Here is an 18,454-nt window from a genome sequence, read left to right as displayed (position 1 = left end):
ACAGTCTTGAACTTCTTTTGTTGCAAGCCAGTTGATATATTAATTAATTCACGAGGATGATCTTTAGTGTCAAAAGGGTAAATCATTTTATCCTTCATGTGGCCAATTAAATCCTGCACTTGTTGTTCATCTCTTTTCATGGAAGATGGTCTACTTTCGTCGTGTTTGACATCATCTTCATGAAGTAGTCCGGATCTTGCTTTCATCTCTGTGGTGAAATGTCCTACAATATGCCTTGTTAGATTCCACCTGATGAGTGCAGACTTTTTTTCTTGTTATACCAACAATACCTCCATTTCCCTTGCTGTCTTTTATTACTGTTTTTTTTTCTGTTGCAATGTCACTCCACACCCCATTAAAAGTACCATTTTTCTGACGAATAGCAAACAGACAACACGAAAACTATTTTCAATTTCGGGAGGGAGATCAAGCATGTCAAGTATATATACTGGCAGCCATCGAGAGTAGTTGTTTCTGTTGGTCACAAAAAGAAAAGGAAGCATTGAACGAGCTGAACTTAAATGGAGTGACCACAAGCCATCTCTTTCCGCTCGAATATTTTCTAGCATGATTACCATAGCTTGCAGAAACATATCCTAGTATTGAAATGTTGCAGAAACGGAACAACCCCAGTTTTTAAAATCTTCAAGAAGAGGTGACAGATATGTCTCAAATAAAGATTCAAATTTTGTGATATACAGATTAAACGAAGGCGGGTCATCTGAAAAGCTACTATAGCATGTTTGGAGGCTATCCCAAAACTCATCTAGTATGTTCCCAAGATGGCCATTAGCTCCACACCAATCAAAAAAAGTTGAGAGCCAAAGAGACATAGTAGCCTCATACACTAAAGTGAGACCTCGAACCGACCTATTAAACTGTTTTCCAGATAGCATTTGATCAACCGTACCTGCTGCATACACACCAGAATCAACAAACAGATCTGTGAGACCTCCGTCACCCCAAAGTTTTCCAACAGATGCTATGAAGCAAGATAAAGCATGGAAGCCACCTAGGCGCATAATATGATCAGGAAATTCCAAAGGGTTTGTCCACTTTATTTGCTGAGCGCTGGCATATAGCTGTTGGTCAAAGGTTTGGACAGAGAACTTTTTTGATCGGCTTTTTTACACATGTCAACACATCTTTTCATCGTAGTATAGACAGTTGTCATGTCACTTGGTTTTGCATCAACTATAGGTGCATATGCTACAGTACTGACAAATGGACAGTGTTTTGAAATTGCTTTGTGATATCCGGTCCAAAATGGTGTAATTTGTTGATCAGTGGAATTTGGGAATACTATTGGGAACTCTAAAGGGTTTCTAGATAAAAGTCTTAGAAATACCCACGAAAGGTTGGATATTTCTGCGTTTAAAACATTGCAGGAAGTAATTTGCTTATACGCATTTTCACGCCGAATAGGTTCTACCCTTTCTTTTGGTTTACTGAAAGGAAGACAACGAATAAGGGAAGATGTTTCCTCCGTAACAGGCAGTTAAAGTCCTGGGCCACGTGCTATCCTTATATCCGCAACTGGGGGATCTGTGGGTAATGTCACTACTTGAAACACAGCCCTAGCCATTGAATGGAATGCATCTTTCCCATCTATTGTTTCTGTATTCAGGTCGACATTGTCTGCACCTTCTTGGGTAAGGTTTGACCCCCCAGAGGAAGATATAATACCATGCGGAACGTATGCCCCATCTTCAATTTTTCTAATCTCATGATCTGCCAAACTTGTTAAATATCGTCTTACTTCATTGTATGATGCGCAAAACCCATGACTGTTTAATGTATCTACAAGAGTTTTTGATCCATAGATATGGTGCATTTGTAATGCTAAACCTAAATGAAAAGGAGTAAAAGAATGTCTATTTATAGATACTATACATTCTGCTAAAGCCATACATTTACGAATCTTGTCAATAGGCATTTCGTACTCTTTATTAACTGCCGCGTGTGCGCCATCATCCAAAAGACAATACAGAAATGTTTTTAAAGCAGGCGGTATAATTGCAATTGAATGATCCAATGAAGTGTCTTTAGATAAAGGATACTCCTCACATTGGATAACAACTTCACTAATCTGCTTCCGTAAAATAGTAGCAGCTGCATGAAGTATTGCTCTTCATTGAAAACAGTTTCACAATCAGTGCTAAGATCTTTAAATTGGACAGACTGTATGTCACATTTTAAACGGTTAGCTGTCTTTACGGCATCAGACAAGGTTATAGAGCTACTATATACAATATTGGACATACCTTGGCCTTGTTGAGCATACCCGTAGCCAGGGGGGGTTCGGGGGGTTCGGACGAACCCCCCCTTGAAAACAAATAAGCACTGTTAAAGTCAATGTTCTGTTCGAATTGTGACTGTTAAAGTCGAGTTTTTGAGTCAAACGAACCCCCCTTTTGAAATTCCTGGCTACGGGCCTGTTGAGGCTGTATGACTATCGACTGACCAAAATATGTTTTAAGCTTTTGATGAAGCCAATAGGTAGTGTAGCTTTCTCGGCAATCCTCGGGCAGAAATTGGGTAAATTTCTCAAGGAAAGTTGTTAACAAAAACACTTTCTTGTGTACAGTTAAGTCATCTTTAATTGTAGAAACAAATGTAATAAACGCTGTTTCATGTTCAGAATTAAATTGCTCTGTACTTTCTGATTTTAAATTTTTTAGCAAATATTTCATAATGCAAGCTCCATGGTTTAAAGCTTGATCAGTAAAATTCTCGTGAGTTATTTTGTAAATCATATCATTGTCAGAGATATGTGTAGCAACACTCAATACAGCTTGAGTTCTCTCCTCAGAGGATACCTTTTGAAGTTGTTTAACTTGCTTAAAGGCTTTACATTTACAAAATATACAAGCAGACCAATCAGTTGTAGATCTATTCGCCCTCGTTGATATATGAATAGAGACTGTCTCAGTGGAATTAGTATTTGTAGTACAAAGACTTTGTCCAGACAAAACAGAAGACGATAAGTTGTGCTTACTAGTGAAAGATTTATAGCAACTCTTGTGATATTTTGTTCTTTCAAACGGGGCGTTTTCAATTTTGTCATACTCATCGACCAGTCTTCTGTATACTTCGTCTTTTCGTTGTTCCACTGTGGCGATAAAACTTGATCTTCCTTTCAATGTTGAACTACATAGCTTCTCTGTAGTAAAAACCGGACAAACTATGCGTCTGTGCCAATCAATGGATAGTTTTTGCTTTTTAGCAGAGGAAGGGTCCATTTTAACTGGACTATGAAAATTCGACATGACGCGGAAAATGTTCAACAATTTTCCAATACGATTCCTTAATTAGTAAAGGGTGAATTCGCCAGAACTAAAAAAATATGTTTTAATTTAATTAAATCTTAATTTCGGATGATTTTATATTTATTTAAGCAAATCTAAAGTACTGGAACAGTTTTAAATAGAAATAGAACCATTTAAATATGATTTATCGCACTCTAACTGCACACATAAATACACGGAAATCAACTAACAAATACAGTAAAAACCCGATAACAAAGTAGATGAGGAATTCCGGAAACTATAATAATTTTACCAACATTTTAAAATGAATAAAATTCAAGATTATAGGAACTTTTTGAATAAAATCTTGCTCTTGAATGAAAAAAGGATAACTGATCAGTAATTTTGTTTGTTCTAAAACGAATTGAGTACAAATACATTTAATATACGTCAATTGATAGACCTGAAAATGTCAAGATTATGAAAATTTTCCTATAAAATGTCAAATATTTTGAGGAATGCAAAAGCACGCGGACTTGCAGTTGTAAATATTGTTTTTCAATAATTTAAGAATCTAATTCACTAAATTATTCTGCAAAAAATAAGACATAAGTCCAAATTCTTTTGCTTGAACAAGATGTCGTAATTTAAAAAATTTCAAGTAATTTCTGAATTTAATGTCAATTTTACAAAAACTGTACCATACAATTTTGTGATGACCGGGCAAAAATCAAAGTTAAATCATTATTCTTTCATTTAAAAAAAAAATTAGCCGTGTGTTAGGTAGGTGCATTAAAGTCGTCAACTAGATGTCTTTTTCAAATATTACATTCGCCTATAAACATGAATTTATATTTCTAACCGGATTTTTGTGACAAAAATGTCAGTTGTTGATTTGGGGATGTACAGGGTCGGTCGGCAACCAAATGTTGTCTATGCATTTACTCATGAACCGTTCAACCAAAGCTTTTAAAATTCAAATATGTTGTTACTGATGACAAAATTGATGTAAAGTTCAAAAATGGCGATTTTAACTTTTTCTGTTCATGAGTTATGGTTCTTGAAAGATTGAAAAATTGTTTTATCAGTCATGTTGCATTTACTCATGACCATTCAACCAAAGCTTTTAAAATTTGTATATGTTAATGTTACTGATGACAAAATGGAGTTCAGGTCTGATATTGATGATTTTCACTTTCACTGTTCATCAGTTATGGTTCTTGTAATATTGAAAAATGCCAAGACACAAATAAATATTTAGAAATGACAGCCTCTTGTTGATTATGGGTCCAGTTTTCAAGTTGGTCAAAATTGGGGTCAAAAATTTAACTTTAATTGATTTCAACAAAAATTGAATGTATGGGATAATTTGATATGCTAAATCTAACCATGTATTTAGCTTTTTGGTTTTTGGGCCCTGTTAACAAATTGGTCGACATTGAGGTCAAAAGGGTCCAATACTAAACTTTGTGTGATTTCATCAAAAATTGAATTTTTGGGATCTTTTAAATGCTGAATCAATCCATGTATTTAGATTTTGGATATTGGACCATAATAGGTAAATTTACATTTTTTAAAGTCATTAGACCATATTCATTCTGTGTCGGAAACCTATGCTGTGTCAAATATTTAATCACAATCCAAATTCAGATCTGTATCAAGCTTGAATGTTGTGTCCATACTGGCCCCAATTGTTTAGAGTTTGACCTCTACGGTTGTATCAAGCTGCACCCTGGGGAGCATTTTATTAAGATTGGAATCAAACATAGTCACATTATCCTTTAGCCTCAAGTTCAGCTATATAGATAAGTTCCTCTCACTAAATAAATCAAAGTTTGGTGACCATGTTGAATGCATCATATCTTGACTTATATGTAGAAATTGGCAGTGATTCGTACTTTAACTATATCCCTTCTCAATAAGTCTGTTTAAGGGTTTGGTTAGCTTTTGGAGGTGTATGCCAACATTTTTTAGCTTTGAAAAGAATATTACCATAAAAATTTGATGTGAAATACCTCAACTTATAAAGATGCCTGCATGTTGATTTATATTTAAATGATGTGCTTGTACCGATGATAAAATTGTAATTGGCTTTGAACTATGGTACAGTATCTGCTTACTCTCAGATCGATATGTCTTTCTTTAATTTTAGTTATTTGTTTTGCGATTAGTTCTAATCTGAAGAGTTAAGCGATTACAACTTTTTTATAGTTTGGTATTATGCTATCACGAACATGTTCACGGAAACATTCTTGGCCTATATGTTAGTGGTTGCCATTGGTGCTGTCCCTCAGATGTGTTTTTTGCTTATTGCTTTGTCATAAATCATGCAGTTGGTTTTCTCATTTGAATTATTTTACATTTTGTAATGTTGAGGTCTAGTCAAGTTGACTATATACAGTATAGGTTTTACTCACTGTAACTGACCAAAGAGGGACCATAGTTGCTCAGATCCACAACATTTTATTGACAACCATACCACATCTCTTTATTTTAATTTTGATAAATGCTACCAAACAGTTTGATATGCTTATTAACATTATTCCCTTTATAAATAACAAAAAATCTTTATAAAATATGCTTGCCTGTGTTAGCAGTTGGCTTCATAGCATTATCCTATGATTTAATGTTGAACTTCCAACAAGTAAAAAGTCAATAACGTACAAGAAATTTTATTACTTTTTTCGAAAACCTGTCTTTTTCTCTTTGCCCCTCCCTGCAAATGAACCTTTGTTTGTAAATTTCTTGTCCTTTCCATGCATTTTGTCCTTTGAAAAACCTTTCCCTGATTTCAATTTGTCCTTTGAATTTCCTTTAGAAAACTTGTTTCCTTTGAAATTTGATTTCATGTCTTTACGATTATCAAAATCTTTCTCTTTTCTATTGGTAAAATCTTTCCCATATTGATTGGTAAAATCTTTCTCTTTACGATTCCTAAAATCTTTTTCTGTATCTTTCTTGAATCTTTTAGTCTTATCATTAGGTCTGGAGTGAGATCTATTTCTCTTCTGGGCTCTTGCTTTTGGAAACAATTCTGAAAATATCATAAAGAAATATAATTAGAAGAACTTTTATATAATCAACTAATTTCACCTATAATTAGTAATGACATAAAAGCATATTAAAGATGATACTAAATAGCCATTAACTAAGGAAGGACCAAGATGAAAAGACAAACAGCATACCACAAAAGCATTAACTACCATACTAAAGATTGTACAACAATAAAACATTCAAAATCATAGATTAACTCAGTTTCTCTGATAGAGTAAGTAATTCCTATCTTAAAGTAGGCAATCTTTTCATAATAATAAATACTATGATTCCTGAGTATGATTATATATGTAAAAACAAATTTTTTATGATAGAAAGAAAACACAAGAGTGCACACACTGAAATGTCTCGCCTTCTTTACTAATCATTGAAATTATGTTGATAGTCCTAAGTATAAAGCTTTATTACAACTGTCACATAAACTTAACATTAACCAAGATAGCTAAACAAAGACCAATGAACCATGAAAATAAGGTCAAGGTCAGATGAACCATGCCAGGCAGACATGTACAGCTAACAAAGCTTCCATACAACAAATATAGTTGACCTATTACTTATAGTTTTAGTAAGAAAAATAGACCAAAACACAAAAACTTAACACTGTGCAATGAACCGTGCAATTGAGGTCATGGTCAAATAAACCTGCGGGACTGACATATAGATCATAATATATTTCCATACACCAAATATAGTTGACCTTTGGCATATAATATTAGATAAAAAGACCAAAACTTAAAAACTTAACTTTGACCACTGAACCATGAAATTGAGGTCAAGTTCAGATGACATCTGCCTGCTAGACATGTACACCTTACAATCATTCCATACAACAAATATAGTAGACCTATTGCATAAAGTATGAGAAAAACCGACCAAAACACAAAAACTTAACTATAACCACTGAACCATGAAAATGAGGTCAAGGTCAGATGACACCTGCCAGTTGGACATGTACACCTTCCAGTCCTTCCATACACCAAATATACTAGCCTTATTGCTTATAGTATCTGAGATATGGACTTGACCACCAAAACTTAACCTTGTTCACTGATCCATGAAATGAGGTCGAGGTCAAGTGAAAACTGTCTGACGGGCATGAGGACCTTGCAAGGTACGCACATACCAAATATAGTTACCCTATTACTTATAATAAGAGAGAATTCAACATTACAAAAATTCTGAACTTTTTTTTCAAGTGGTCACTGAACCATGAAAATGAGGTCAAGGACATTGGACATGTGACTGACGGAAACTTCGTAACATGAGGCATCTATATACAAAGTATGAAGCATCCAGGTCTTTCACCTTCTAAAATATAAACCTTTTAAGAAGTTAGCTAACGCCGCCGCCGTAGCCGCCGCCGTTGCCGCCGCCGGATCACTATCCCTATGTCGAGCTTTCTGCAACAAAAGTTGCAGGCTCGACAAAAACCACAGATTTTAAAAATAAAATATGAGAAAATAATTCTGTAATGTTTTCAGAAAATAGAATTTAAATTAGGGTCAAGGAACTGATTTTCTTGCTGCAGAACAATAAAGGTAAATTAATGAAGGCAATTTTATCTGAGTTATCTCCCCTTGTATGGCAAAGCTGAAATAAATTCTTACTTGAATCATAAAATAAATGTTCTGTATTTTTTTATTAAACTGTCATACAAATAAGATACAACATATAAATTTCTTCTTTTGAATATTAATGAATTTTTGTATCAAATTTGTATATTTGTAGACATTTTCTGTTTTTTACAATCCAAAATGGTGGAAAATTAAATAATGTAAGAGCTTTTAAAAAATGTCTGAAAGATGTAGAAGTCATGTCAGAAAATTGTCATTTCCTATTCTCCACAAATCCATTAGGTTGTACTAAGCTAAGTTATAGATACAGCCTTAAGGTCCTAAAGTTTATAGTACAATTATAGAATATGTCTTTTGTTTGTAACATACCTGCATCAGGTTCCACACCAACTTCCTGTTTGTAGTACTCTCTATCATCATCACGGTCTATAAATATAAAAAAAATATTTCTTATAACTGCAAATGTTCAAACTTAACATTCTGACTGGTTTACCGATTAGTTTGATAACATCTTTATCTAAAACAAACACCACATGTTATCTGCTCATACTAAAACCTCCTCTTTTTTAACTTGCCGTGTTTGTACTTATATGAGCAACCACACAACATGTGCAATATGTGGAGCAGGATCTGCTAACCATTCTGGAGCAAATAAGATCACCCCCAGTTTATGGTGGGGATCATGTTGCTCCGTCTTTGGTTTTCCATGTTGTTTTTTCTATACTGTTCTATGTATTTTGATTGTTTTCACTTTTGAGCCATGACCTTCTGTTGTTTGCAACTTTGTCCTTATGTTTCCGGTGGATAGTTTTCTTGTTCACAATCATACCAACATATGAATTTGCATTTTGTTGAAAGTAGACTTGAAGCTAGTTTTCCTAAACCACATTAACAGTTAACTTTTTAATATGTCTTGTCTGTGTGACCTAATAACAATTTTCCTACAACTTGACGGCACAGATGTTAGAAACAAAACCGTGGTCAAGCCATAATCATTAAATAACTAATAGAAGAATTCAAATAGAAAAAATATTCATTGAGTGACTGAAACAACACATTAATTCATGAATACACCTAGCGCATGAGTTAATTATCAGTGTTGTTCAGTCATGAGTTGATTTTTTTTGACATTTTCATTCTTTGATTAGTTATTCTTTTTATAACATTGGCAATTGGCTTCCAGAAAATAAATGAATTGGAGCTTTTTTTTTAATGAAATGAAAGTAGAAAATCTAAGGAACTATATCTTTTTCTACGCATTAACAATTTGTTTTGATCCACTGTAATCGACGTCTTGACCATGTTTACATGTGAAGTTATCATGGTTTTTTTTCCACTGGGAAATCAACGTTATTCATTGCAACTTATGTAATAATACAGAATACATACCATTGTCCACTTTTTCCTTCTCCTCATCTGTACTTTCCTCCTCATCGTCACTTTTCTTCATTCCTTCCAACGATTTTACCTTATTAGCCTCTTTTTCATCTTGCTTCTTTTTCACATTTTCTTCTTGTTTCTTTTTCCTGATTTCTTTCAACTTTCTGAAAGATACATCATGCATTGTCATGAATGTAATGTTATTAAATAATAGATTGTCCTGCAGGAATTAAAACGATGAATATTTGCCAAGAAAATGTCAATGTGTCCAGGGAGCTTTGAGTAGGGGTCACAGTTAAGTTTCCATTGTTACACTACTAAACAAGGACATTTTTAATGCATTTACTTCAGTAGAGACTAAGACACTACGGTGACCTATAGTTGTTAATTTCTGTGCTATTTTGGTCTCTTGTGGACAGTTGTCTCACTGGCAATCATACCACATCTTCATTTTTATATATAAATTTACCAAACTATTATTGGTAATGCCACGGTTTTTTAATTTGTTGGTTTACGGATTTTCCCCATGAAAAAGTCGGGTTTGTCGGTCAGGAAAAAAAAGAGAAAAAAAATCATCGTTGAAGACAGAAAAATGTGCAAAATCAATATATATTTCAACTTTCTAACAATATGTTTGTTATGCTATTTTATCATCATTTCTTAAATTTTAGTTTGATGAAATATTATTGCTCAGCTGTTATAAACATCACGACATTGTCTAATAATTTACAGTAAAAAAAAGGGGGGTGCACGGACAAAGACGAAATTAAATCGTCATTTCAGAAACAAGAAAAACAGATTTGGGTAGCTCTCAATCAATTCCAGAAAACTTGGTGAATAATGATCTTCAAGCACGAAAACTGATAAAGAAAAAATGTTATAACGTCGTACGAAAATAAGTTTCAACACATGTGTCAAAAATCCACTGGAAAAACGAGGTTTATCGGGTTAATCTGTTGTCTCGCATTCCAGTTTTTTTTTATCCAAATGGACAATAATTTTTTTATTATCTATGAATTAAGAAAATTCTAAATGATTTGTTAATATTCAGTACTTTAACTTGATGCCTTCACCCTGTCCACATTTGGACAAGTCTATTTCTATGAGATGATGCATCTTACAGACTGGTGACAAATAAGGGAAACAAACTTATTGTGTAATTGTTTTTAAACACAAGTTTTGTTCCGCAAAATTATTTGCGCAAACGACATTTCAAGGTCAGTTATAATTGATTTGTCTATTTTTAGAAACGTAAACTGGAAGTTTTATTTTTTCACAGCAGAAAGTGTTATCAATTTTGTTAGTGATTAATGCATTTCATTTCATAATGCATTTGTTAGGGTCGGCGGGAATAAAAAAGCATGAAAAGTCAATTTTATTTTTATTCTGGAAATCGGCAAATTCGGGTCGGCGGATCTGTAAACCAACAAATTAAAAAATCCTGGCCTAAGTAAGGACATTCTTCACAAATCTTTTATACAAATTTTTTTTACAGGGCTAAAATTTTCTGTGTTTTTTTACAAATGATTACGAGATTAAGACAAAATAATTCCAGCACAAAAATTTGTAAGTAACAGTAACCTGCCAAGAAAACAAAACACTTGTTGTACTCACCTGATATTTCAGACTAAAATGGTTCTGAATTAGACACGTTTCAGTATAAAAACAAACCTTTTCTTTTCTCTCAGAGCTTTCAATTGTTTAACCTCGTCACCTGTCTTCTCAATAAATTCATGAAACATAACTTCTCCATCACAGATCCCTTCTTCTATCTTGACTAGCTGTAATGTAAGTCTAGGGCCTAGTTCTGTCAATCTGTTGAAAGTAATAAATCAGTTAATTTATATTCCTACCAGGCAAAACACAAGCCACTTATGTCATTTTTTTTGGAAAAAAATAAAAATTGTAAATATACAATATATTTCATTTATAAATTATGTCAAGATTTTTTTTTTACCCTATCTGTTTTTGGTCGAACATAGGTAATGAGTATTGTGTATGAATTCTATAACATTTGTTGCTGGCAAATGAAAGTTAGATTATAGAACCAACTTTGGGACGTACAGACAAACAACACTTCGACTTAAATCAATAAGGCTCGTTTAATTTTTATAAAATTTTGACAAAATATTGACTTTAACCCTTTGAGATAAAAAATCAAAATTTCTAAAAACTTGAACCAAACACATTGTCTGAAAAAAATGGTTGGATATGTATAGCAGTTTGACAAACATTAATTTTGATCACTGAGAAATTTGATATTTTCTTAACAACAGAACTTGATGAAAACGTTCAATTGATCTTGCAGATTTATCTGCATGCAGTGTTATTTACCATCTTAATGCAAATGAAAAAGATGCGAGTTTTAATGAAGGAACATATGTTTGAATAATCAATTACTGCTCAGGTAAATTCAGATTATATTTCATCATAATTACTACATTATTTTAGGTATAATTTAGGAAAATTTCATTTACAAAAAATTAATTGAATAATATTTATTCAGTAATCATGAAAATTGGTGTGTCAAGGAAATGATTGGCTATTGGAGATTCACTGACCTAATTGCACTTTTTGTGGCTTGAATATTTCCTCTGCTACCCACATGTTGTGGTAAAACAACTTCATTGTGTTCCCCATCTAACTCTGCCTCACTGTCCGATAAATAACCAGCTCTGAAAATATAATCAAATTAAAAGTAATCTAACATGTCAAAGGCAATACATATAGAATAACTTGTTTTTGTCTCTAAAGTAGAAATTTTATTTGTACAAGGCTTAGGTTCCAGTAACCCTACCTTCCCAATTTTTTCGGCTTAAAAAAAGCCTACCCTAAAGATTTTATTGTCATTTTTCATTAAGCACGGTTAAAGTCAGAATGTTGCTCCCATAGACTCAATGTAAAAATAAAACATAAAATAAAAAAAATCCCTACCTACCTACCTTAACTTTTTTTCAGATGTAACTGGAACCACACATACTTTTTTATTTGGCCTTACAAATATGAAAAGGGTGAGGCTCATGCTGTGACTAAAGCTCGTTTCAAACCAAGACTTCAGAAACACATTATCAATGTCTCAAACTATATAAAGCCAACATTTATAGGGTCAATGCATTTTGACTAAACAAACATCACAGTTACAGTATTAAATCGTTCTATAAATAGGGCTGAAAAGTTAGAAAAAACAAGATAATACTATTATTTTCCATTTTCTTCAGTGAGAATTGGATAGCAAAAAATCATGTGTAATATTATTAAATTAATCATTGTATTGTCATGAAGACGCCACACTGATAGGTGAAACATGTAAAACAAGAATGTGTCCCAAGTACACAGATGCCCCATCCACATTATCATTTTCTATGTTCAGTGGACCGTGAAAAATGGAGTAAAATCTCTAATTTGGCATTAAAATTAGAAAGATCATATCATAAGCAACATGCATACTAAGTTTCAAGTTGTTAGGACTTCAACTTCATCAAAAACTACCTCGACCAAAAATTTTAACCAGAAGCCGGACGAATGGACGGACAAAAAGACCAGAAAACACAATGCCCATAAATAGGGCATAAAAAAAACCATTTTCTTGCCATAACTAGGATATCGATGTTGTTGTCTTTTTCACAGTTTGGATTTATGATTACTCTACCAACCTGTACCAAGAGAAAATGTTGCGTTCTTTTGACTTATTATGATCTACAGGATAAATTACGTTACCAAAATAACATAAAACAACAAAAGTACATTCAAAAAGACGAATTCTGATTGAATTACTAAGATTTTGTTTTAAGTTCATATCTACAGAAATATAACTCTTCAATTATTTTTATTCTAACTCACTGTAAATTTGCATTAGTCTGTCAGTACGATTATTTCAAGGGCTTATCCTGATGACTCTTTGTGCCATACACGTAAAATGTACATAGGGAAGAAATGACTTGTAATTTTTGTAAATGCTAGGAAAAGTAACAGAAATTGGTCAGGAAAGAATAATTTCACAGACCATATACAGAGCTGTATAACTTTTTTTTATCAAACATCTTTATCAGTACAGAACTGACTGTTAACCTTTCAACTTACTTTGTGATATATTCACTGACGTCACTATATTTACTCATATCAGGTACTGTTGCCTTGATCAGTTTCTTCACACTTTTACTCATACCAACTGGTACCACTCGAATATTGCTAAAAATACAAAATACAAGAAATATAATATTCACTTTTGATATAAAGGTATTAAATTTACAATCTTTTATTTTGCTAGAACAAGTGTTGGTGAAAAGGAATCAAATAAGCATTATAAAATTATGCATTCTTTCATTTTAATCTCATATGAGCTTTGTTTACAAGAGAACTATTAAAATTGTCTTCTATTTCAAAATAGAAAATGAATTTAAAAAAAAAGAAGGTAAATTCAAAACGGAAAGTCCCTAATCAAATGGCAAAATGGTCCGTGTATATCTGCGTCCATTCGTTTTTCGTTTTGAAATATCAAAAACAAAAAACAAAAAACGAAAGTGTTTTCATTTTTCGTTTTTGATTTCATAAAAACCAAAATGAAAAACGAAAGTGTTTTCATTTTTCGTTTTTGATTTCTTAAAAACCCAAACGAAAAACGAAAGTGTTTTCATTTTTCGTTTTTGATTTCTTAAAAACCAAATTGAAAAACAAAAGTGTTTTCGTTTTTCGTTTTTGCTTTCACAAACAAAAAACGAAAAACAAAAGAATTTTCATTTTTCAATTTTGATTTCTCAAAAACTAAAATCGAAAAATGAAAGTGTTTTCATTTTTCATTTTTGATTTCACAAAAACAAAAAACGAAAAAACGAAAGTGTATTTATGTTATTTTTCCAACACAGTTTAATTGTCATTCAAAAAATGACAATGTTGTCATTTGTCATTCATTTAAAGGTCGTTAAAGTATACATGCACAGCGGTTGTCAGATCAATACTACTTTAATCGAAGATAATGTCGACGGATGCAAAAGTCTTTGGCAATCTAAACAATATGGATGCGTGAACTTTATTACTTTTAAGTTTAGAAAGGTCGATCCAAGATTATTAGAATTGACGACCAAGATCCATCTGCCAGTATTTTACGAACTACGAGAACGATAATGTATTTTGCTTGATTTAATTTTCAAAATTTCCGCAATTTCACAATTCAAACTGGGATATAAAATTGGTTTGTCATTAGGAGCCTATAAGGTATTAATTTTTGAGAAATTATAAATAATTGAGACAATGGACCAAGAAATAAATAAAATAGCTAGAATAATAGTGTTAAAATGTAATGATAAGAGAATAATTATCAACCAGATGCTCCGCAGGGCGTAGCTTTATACGACCGCAGAGGTTGAACCCTGAACAGTTGGGGCAAGTATGGACACAACATTCAAGCTGGATTCAGCTCTAAATTTGGATTGTGATTAAATAGTTGACACAGCATAGGTTTCTGACACAGAATGAATGTGTTCTAATGAACTTAAAATTTTTGTTTTCTCTTAGAGCAATTCACTATGCTGTTGAATATTAATCCTCTCAAAACAAGAATAAGTCCTCAGTACACGAATGCCCCACTCGCACTATCATTTTCCATGTTCAGTGGACCGTGAAATTGGGGTAAAAACTCTAATTTGGCATTAAAATTAGAAAGATCATATCATAGGGGACATGTGTACTAAGTTTGAAGTCGATTGGACTTAAACTTCATCAAAAACTACCTTGACCAAAAACTTTAACCTGAAGCGGGACAGACGGACGGACGAACGAACGGACAGACGGACGGACGGACGCACAGACCAGAAAACATAATGCCCCTCTACTATCATAGGTGGGGCATAAAAATGTTTGAAGAAATTTTCTTTTTTATTTATGAAATTTCAAATGAGAAAAATTGAACCCAATTTTTTTAATCACATCCCCCTTTCCCTTATTCCAAAACTAATCTCAATTAAAATTTCTAATGGAGTTTGCAACAATAACTACTCATTTAAATACATCATAAAATATTAAGATGTAAAAAAAACTGCTTGTTATCACTGAATGTTATTTATTATAATTTATCAGTTGGTAGTAAAAAGTGAATATACATTGTATATTGTATATAACAAAGATTTAAGTTGATTCTGGACAAAAAAAGATAACTCCAATTAAAAAAAAATCTTGCTATTGCACAATATTTTGCAATTAGATATTTCTTGCTTACTATTCTGGACAAAGAAAGATAACTCTAATTAAAAAAAAATTTGCTATTTCACAATATTGTGCAATTAGATATTTCTTGCCATTGCGCAATACTGTGCAATTGAAAAGACTTGCTATTGCACAACACTTAATATAATAATTTTAGATCCTGATTTGGACCAACTTGAAAACTGGGCCCATAATAAAAAATCTAAGTACATTTTTGGATTCAGCATATCAAAGAACCCCAAGATTTCAATTTTTGTTGAAATCAGACTAAGTTTAATTTTGGACCCTTTGGACTTTAGTGTAGACCAATTTGAAAACAGGACCAAAAATGAAGAATCTACATACACAGTTAGATTTGGTATATCAAAGAACCCCATTTATTCAATTTTTGAGGAAATCAAACAAAGTTTAATTTTGGACCCCGATTTGGACCAACTTGAAAACTGGGCCAATAATCAAGAATCTAAGTACATTTTTAGATTTAGCATATCAAAGAACCTAACTGATTCATTTTTTTGTCAAAATCAAACTAAGTTTAATTTTGGACCCTTTGGACCTTAATGTAGACCAATTTGAAAACGGGACCAAAAGTTAAGAATCTACATACACAGTCATGACAGTTAGATTCGGCATATCAAAGAACCCCAATTATTCAATTTTGATGAAATCAAACAAAGTTTAATTTTGGACCCTTTGGGCCCCTTATTCTGTTGGGACCAAAACTCCCAAAATAAATACCAACCTTCCTTTTATGGTCATAAACCTTGTGTTTAAATTTCATAGATTTCTATTTACTTATACTAACGTTATGGTGCGAAAACCAAGAAAAATGCTTATTTGGGTCCCTTTTTGGCCCCTAATTCCTAAACTGTTGGGACCTAAACTCCCAAAATCAATACCAACCTTCCTTTTGTAGTCATTAACATTGTGTTTAAATTTCATTGATTTCTATTTACTTAAACTAAAGTTATTGTGCGAAAACCAAGAATAATGCTTATTTGGGCCCTTTTTTGGCCCCTAATTCCTAAACTGTTGAAACCTAAACTCCCAAAATCAATCCCAACCGTTCTTTTGTGGTCATAAACCTTGTGTCAAAATTTCATAGATTTCTATTAACTTAAACTAAATTTATAGTGCGAAAACCAAGAAAATGCTTATTTGGGCCCTTTTTGGCCCCTAATTCCTAAAATGTTGGGACCAAAACTCCCAAAATCAATACCAACCTTCCTTTTGTGGTCATAAACTTGTGTTAAAATTTCATAGATTTCCATTCACTTTTACTAAAGTTAGAGTGCGAAAACTAAAAGTATTCGGACGCCGGACGACGACGCCGACGCCAACGTGATAGCAATATACGACGAAAAATTTTTCAAATTTTGCGGTCGTATAAAAAGTATAAAGAATAGAGAAATATGGCATAAAATATCACAGAATACAGAAATTAAGGACCCCGAATCCAGACCATCATACTAGTTGCCTTAATGAACGTTAGTTTGTCTCTGGCAAAATGTCTGGGAGATTGCTATTGGTTTTCATATGGTTTCTCTTTATTTCTCTGTTTATTAATTCAGAAGCATGCTTTCATTATTTACCAACATTTTACATATCACATTATAAAAAAAGACTATTATTTTGCAAACTACCATAGATTTCCGGTAATTGTTCTGCATAGACCACACCACATTGGAGTCTCTGTTAAAAATTTTCAAGTGAACCGCAGTTACCCACCCTACCCCATCATTACATAAAAGTTAATAAACAAATGTCTACGGAAATACTTCTGTCCGAACAATGTGTAAAGGGGAGCTTGGTAGCTGATCTCTGCTGGAGAAAAAAATCAATGTTGCTGTTTAGCTTATTTTTTTTCATAGATAGGTCCAAAGTTGGGGTCGAACACCGAACCCCATCCTTACCGAAAATGTAATAAAAATTGTCCTCACTAGGTGCAAAGGGAAGCTGGGTAGCTTGGGTCTACAGTAGAAAAATCCAGGGTGTTGTTCTGCTTAGTTTTTTTTCCAAAGTAGGTCTAAAGTTGAGGTCGTATACCCTACAAAAACCCTTACCTTACAGTTAATAAAAAAATTCTGCGGAAATACTTTTATCTGCTCTAGGTGAGAACGTAAGCTAGAGATCTAGGGCCTACTTGATCAAAATTACAAGTTAATTTATAGCACGGATCAATCTTTTTTAAGCTAATAAATAATTTACTTGCCCACCATACTTTGAATACAAAAAATAAACCTTTTGTCCAGTCATATTTAAGCGAAATCCACTAGTTCAGAGGTAGAATGTTTTGTAAAAACAGTTTTGTGTGGCCAAAAAAAGGTAAAGCACGAGTGCAACTTTCTTTTCTTTTAATGCAGAATCATTATTACTTTTCATGAACTATTTGACAGGATGCCGATAATAAGGAAAGCTATTTCACCCAATAGTGCAATTTTGCCATCATTAAAAAAAATCATAATTATTTACGATTCTATAAACACTCCAAGTGTTGACTATTTAAAATGTAAAGCGGACAGTACGCTGTGTAATATATCGAAAGCGATTGATTTTGGCTTTATATAACTAATAATAACATAAGATGTATGTTTCATTATAATTCGTTATTCTGATTGGCTAACTGCACACTTCATGTTACATTACACAACGAAAATCATTATTCATGATGACACGAGGTCCCACAATAAAGTGCAAAGGTGAATTTAATAAAAACTTGATAAAAGTCGTGTTTTCATGATCCTAGCTAAAACATGTAATTATAAATATTGACTTCTTTTTGTAACTTCATAGGGTTGTAAAAGCGTTGCCGTGCGTACATTTTCTGAATGAAGCGCTTCCGCTTTTCATACAAAATGTATTTCGGTCATCGCTTTACACCTCAATGAAGTAACAAAACAAGAGTGCACACTGAAATGTCTCGCCTTCTTTACTAATCATTGATATTATGTTGATAGTCCTAAGTATAAAGCGTTATTACAACTGTCACATAAACTTAAC

The 18,454-nt window shown here is 32.8% G+C and overlaps 1 protein-coding gene across 1 annotated transcript in view; it reads right to left on the bottom strand.

Annotated features, from left to right (window-relative positions):
- Positions 1–5,904: 5,904 nt before the first annotated feature.
- LOC139488742 (suppressor of SWI4 1 homolog) overlaps positions 5,905–18,454 on the bottom strand; it is a 42,703-nt gene continuing 30,153 nt past the window's right edge. The window contains exons 5-10 of the mRNA XM_071274570.1: positions 13,337–13,444; positions 11,818–11,931; positions 10,928–11,071; positions 9,266–9,420; positions 8,246–8,302; positions 5,905–6,282 (exon numbers count right to left, since the gene is read on the bottom strand). Coding sequence (XP_071130671.1) covers positions 5,924–6,282; positions 8,246–8,302; positions 9,266–9,420; positions 10,928–11,071; positions 11,818–11,931; positions 13,337–13,444 — 937 coding nt within the window. The 3' untranslated portion in view covers positions 5,905–5,923. The remainder of the gene's footprint in view (positions 6,283–8,245; positions 8,303–9,265; positions 9,421–10,927; positions 11,072–11,817; positions 11,932–13,336; positions 13,445–18,454) is intronic.

The sequence above is a fragment of the Mytilus edulis genome, chromosome 9 (genome assembly GCF_963676685.1).
Source record: "Mytilus edulis chromosome 9, xbMytEdul2.2, whole genome shotgun sequence".
Taxonomy (NCBI): domain Eukaryota; kingdom Metazoa; phylum Mollusca; class Bivalvia; order Mytilida; family Mytilidae; genus Mytilus; species Mytilus edulis.
The sequence above is the reverse complement of the archived record's forward strand: the minus strand, read 5'-3'. Positions and strand labels throughout refer to the sequence as shown.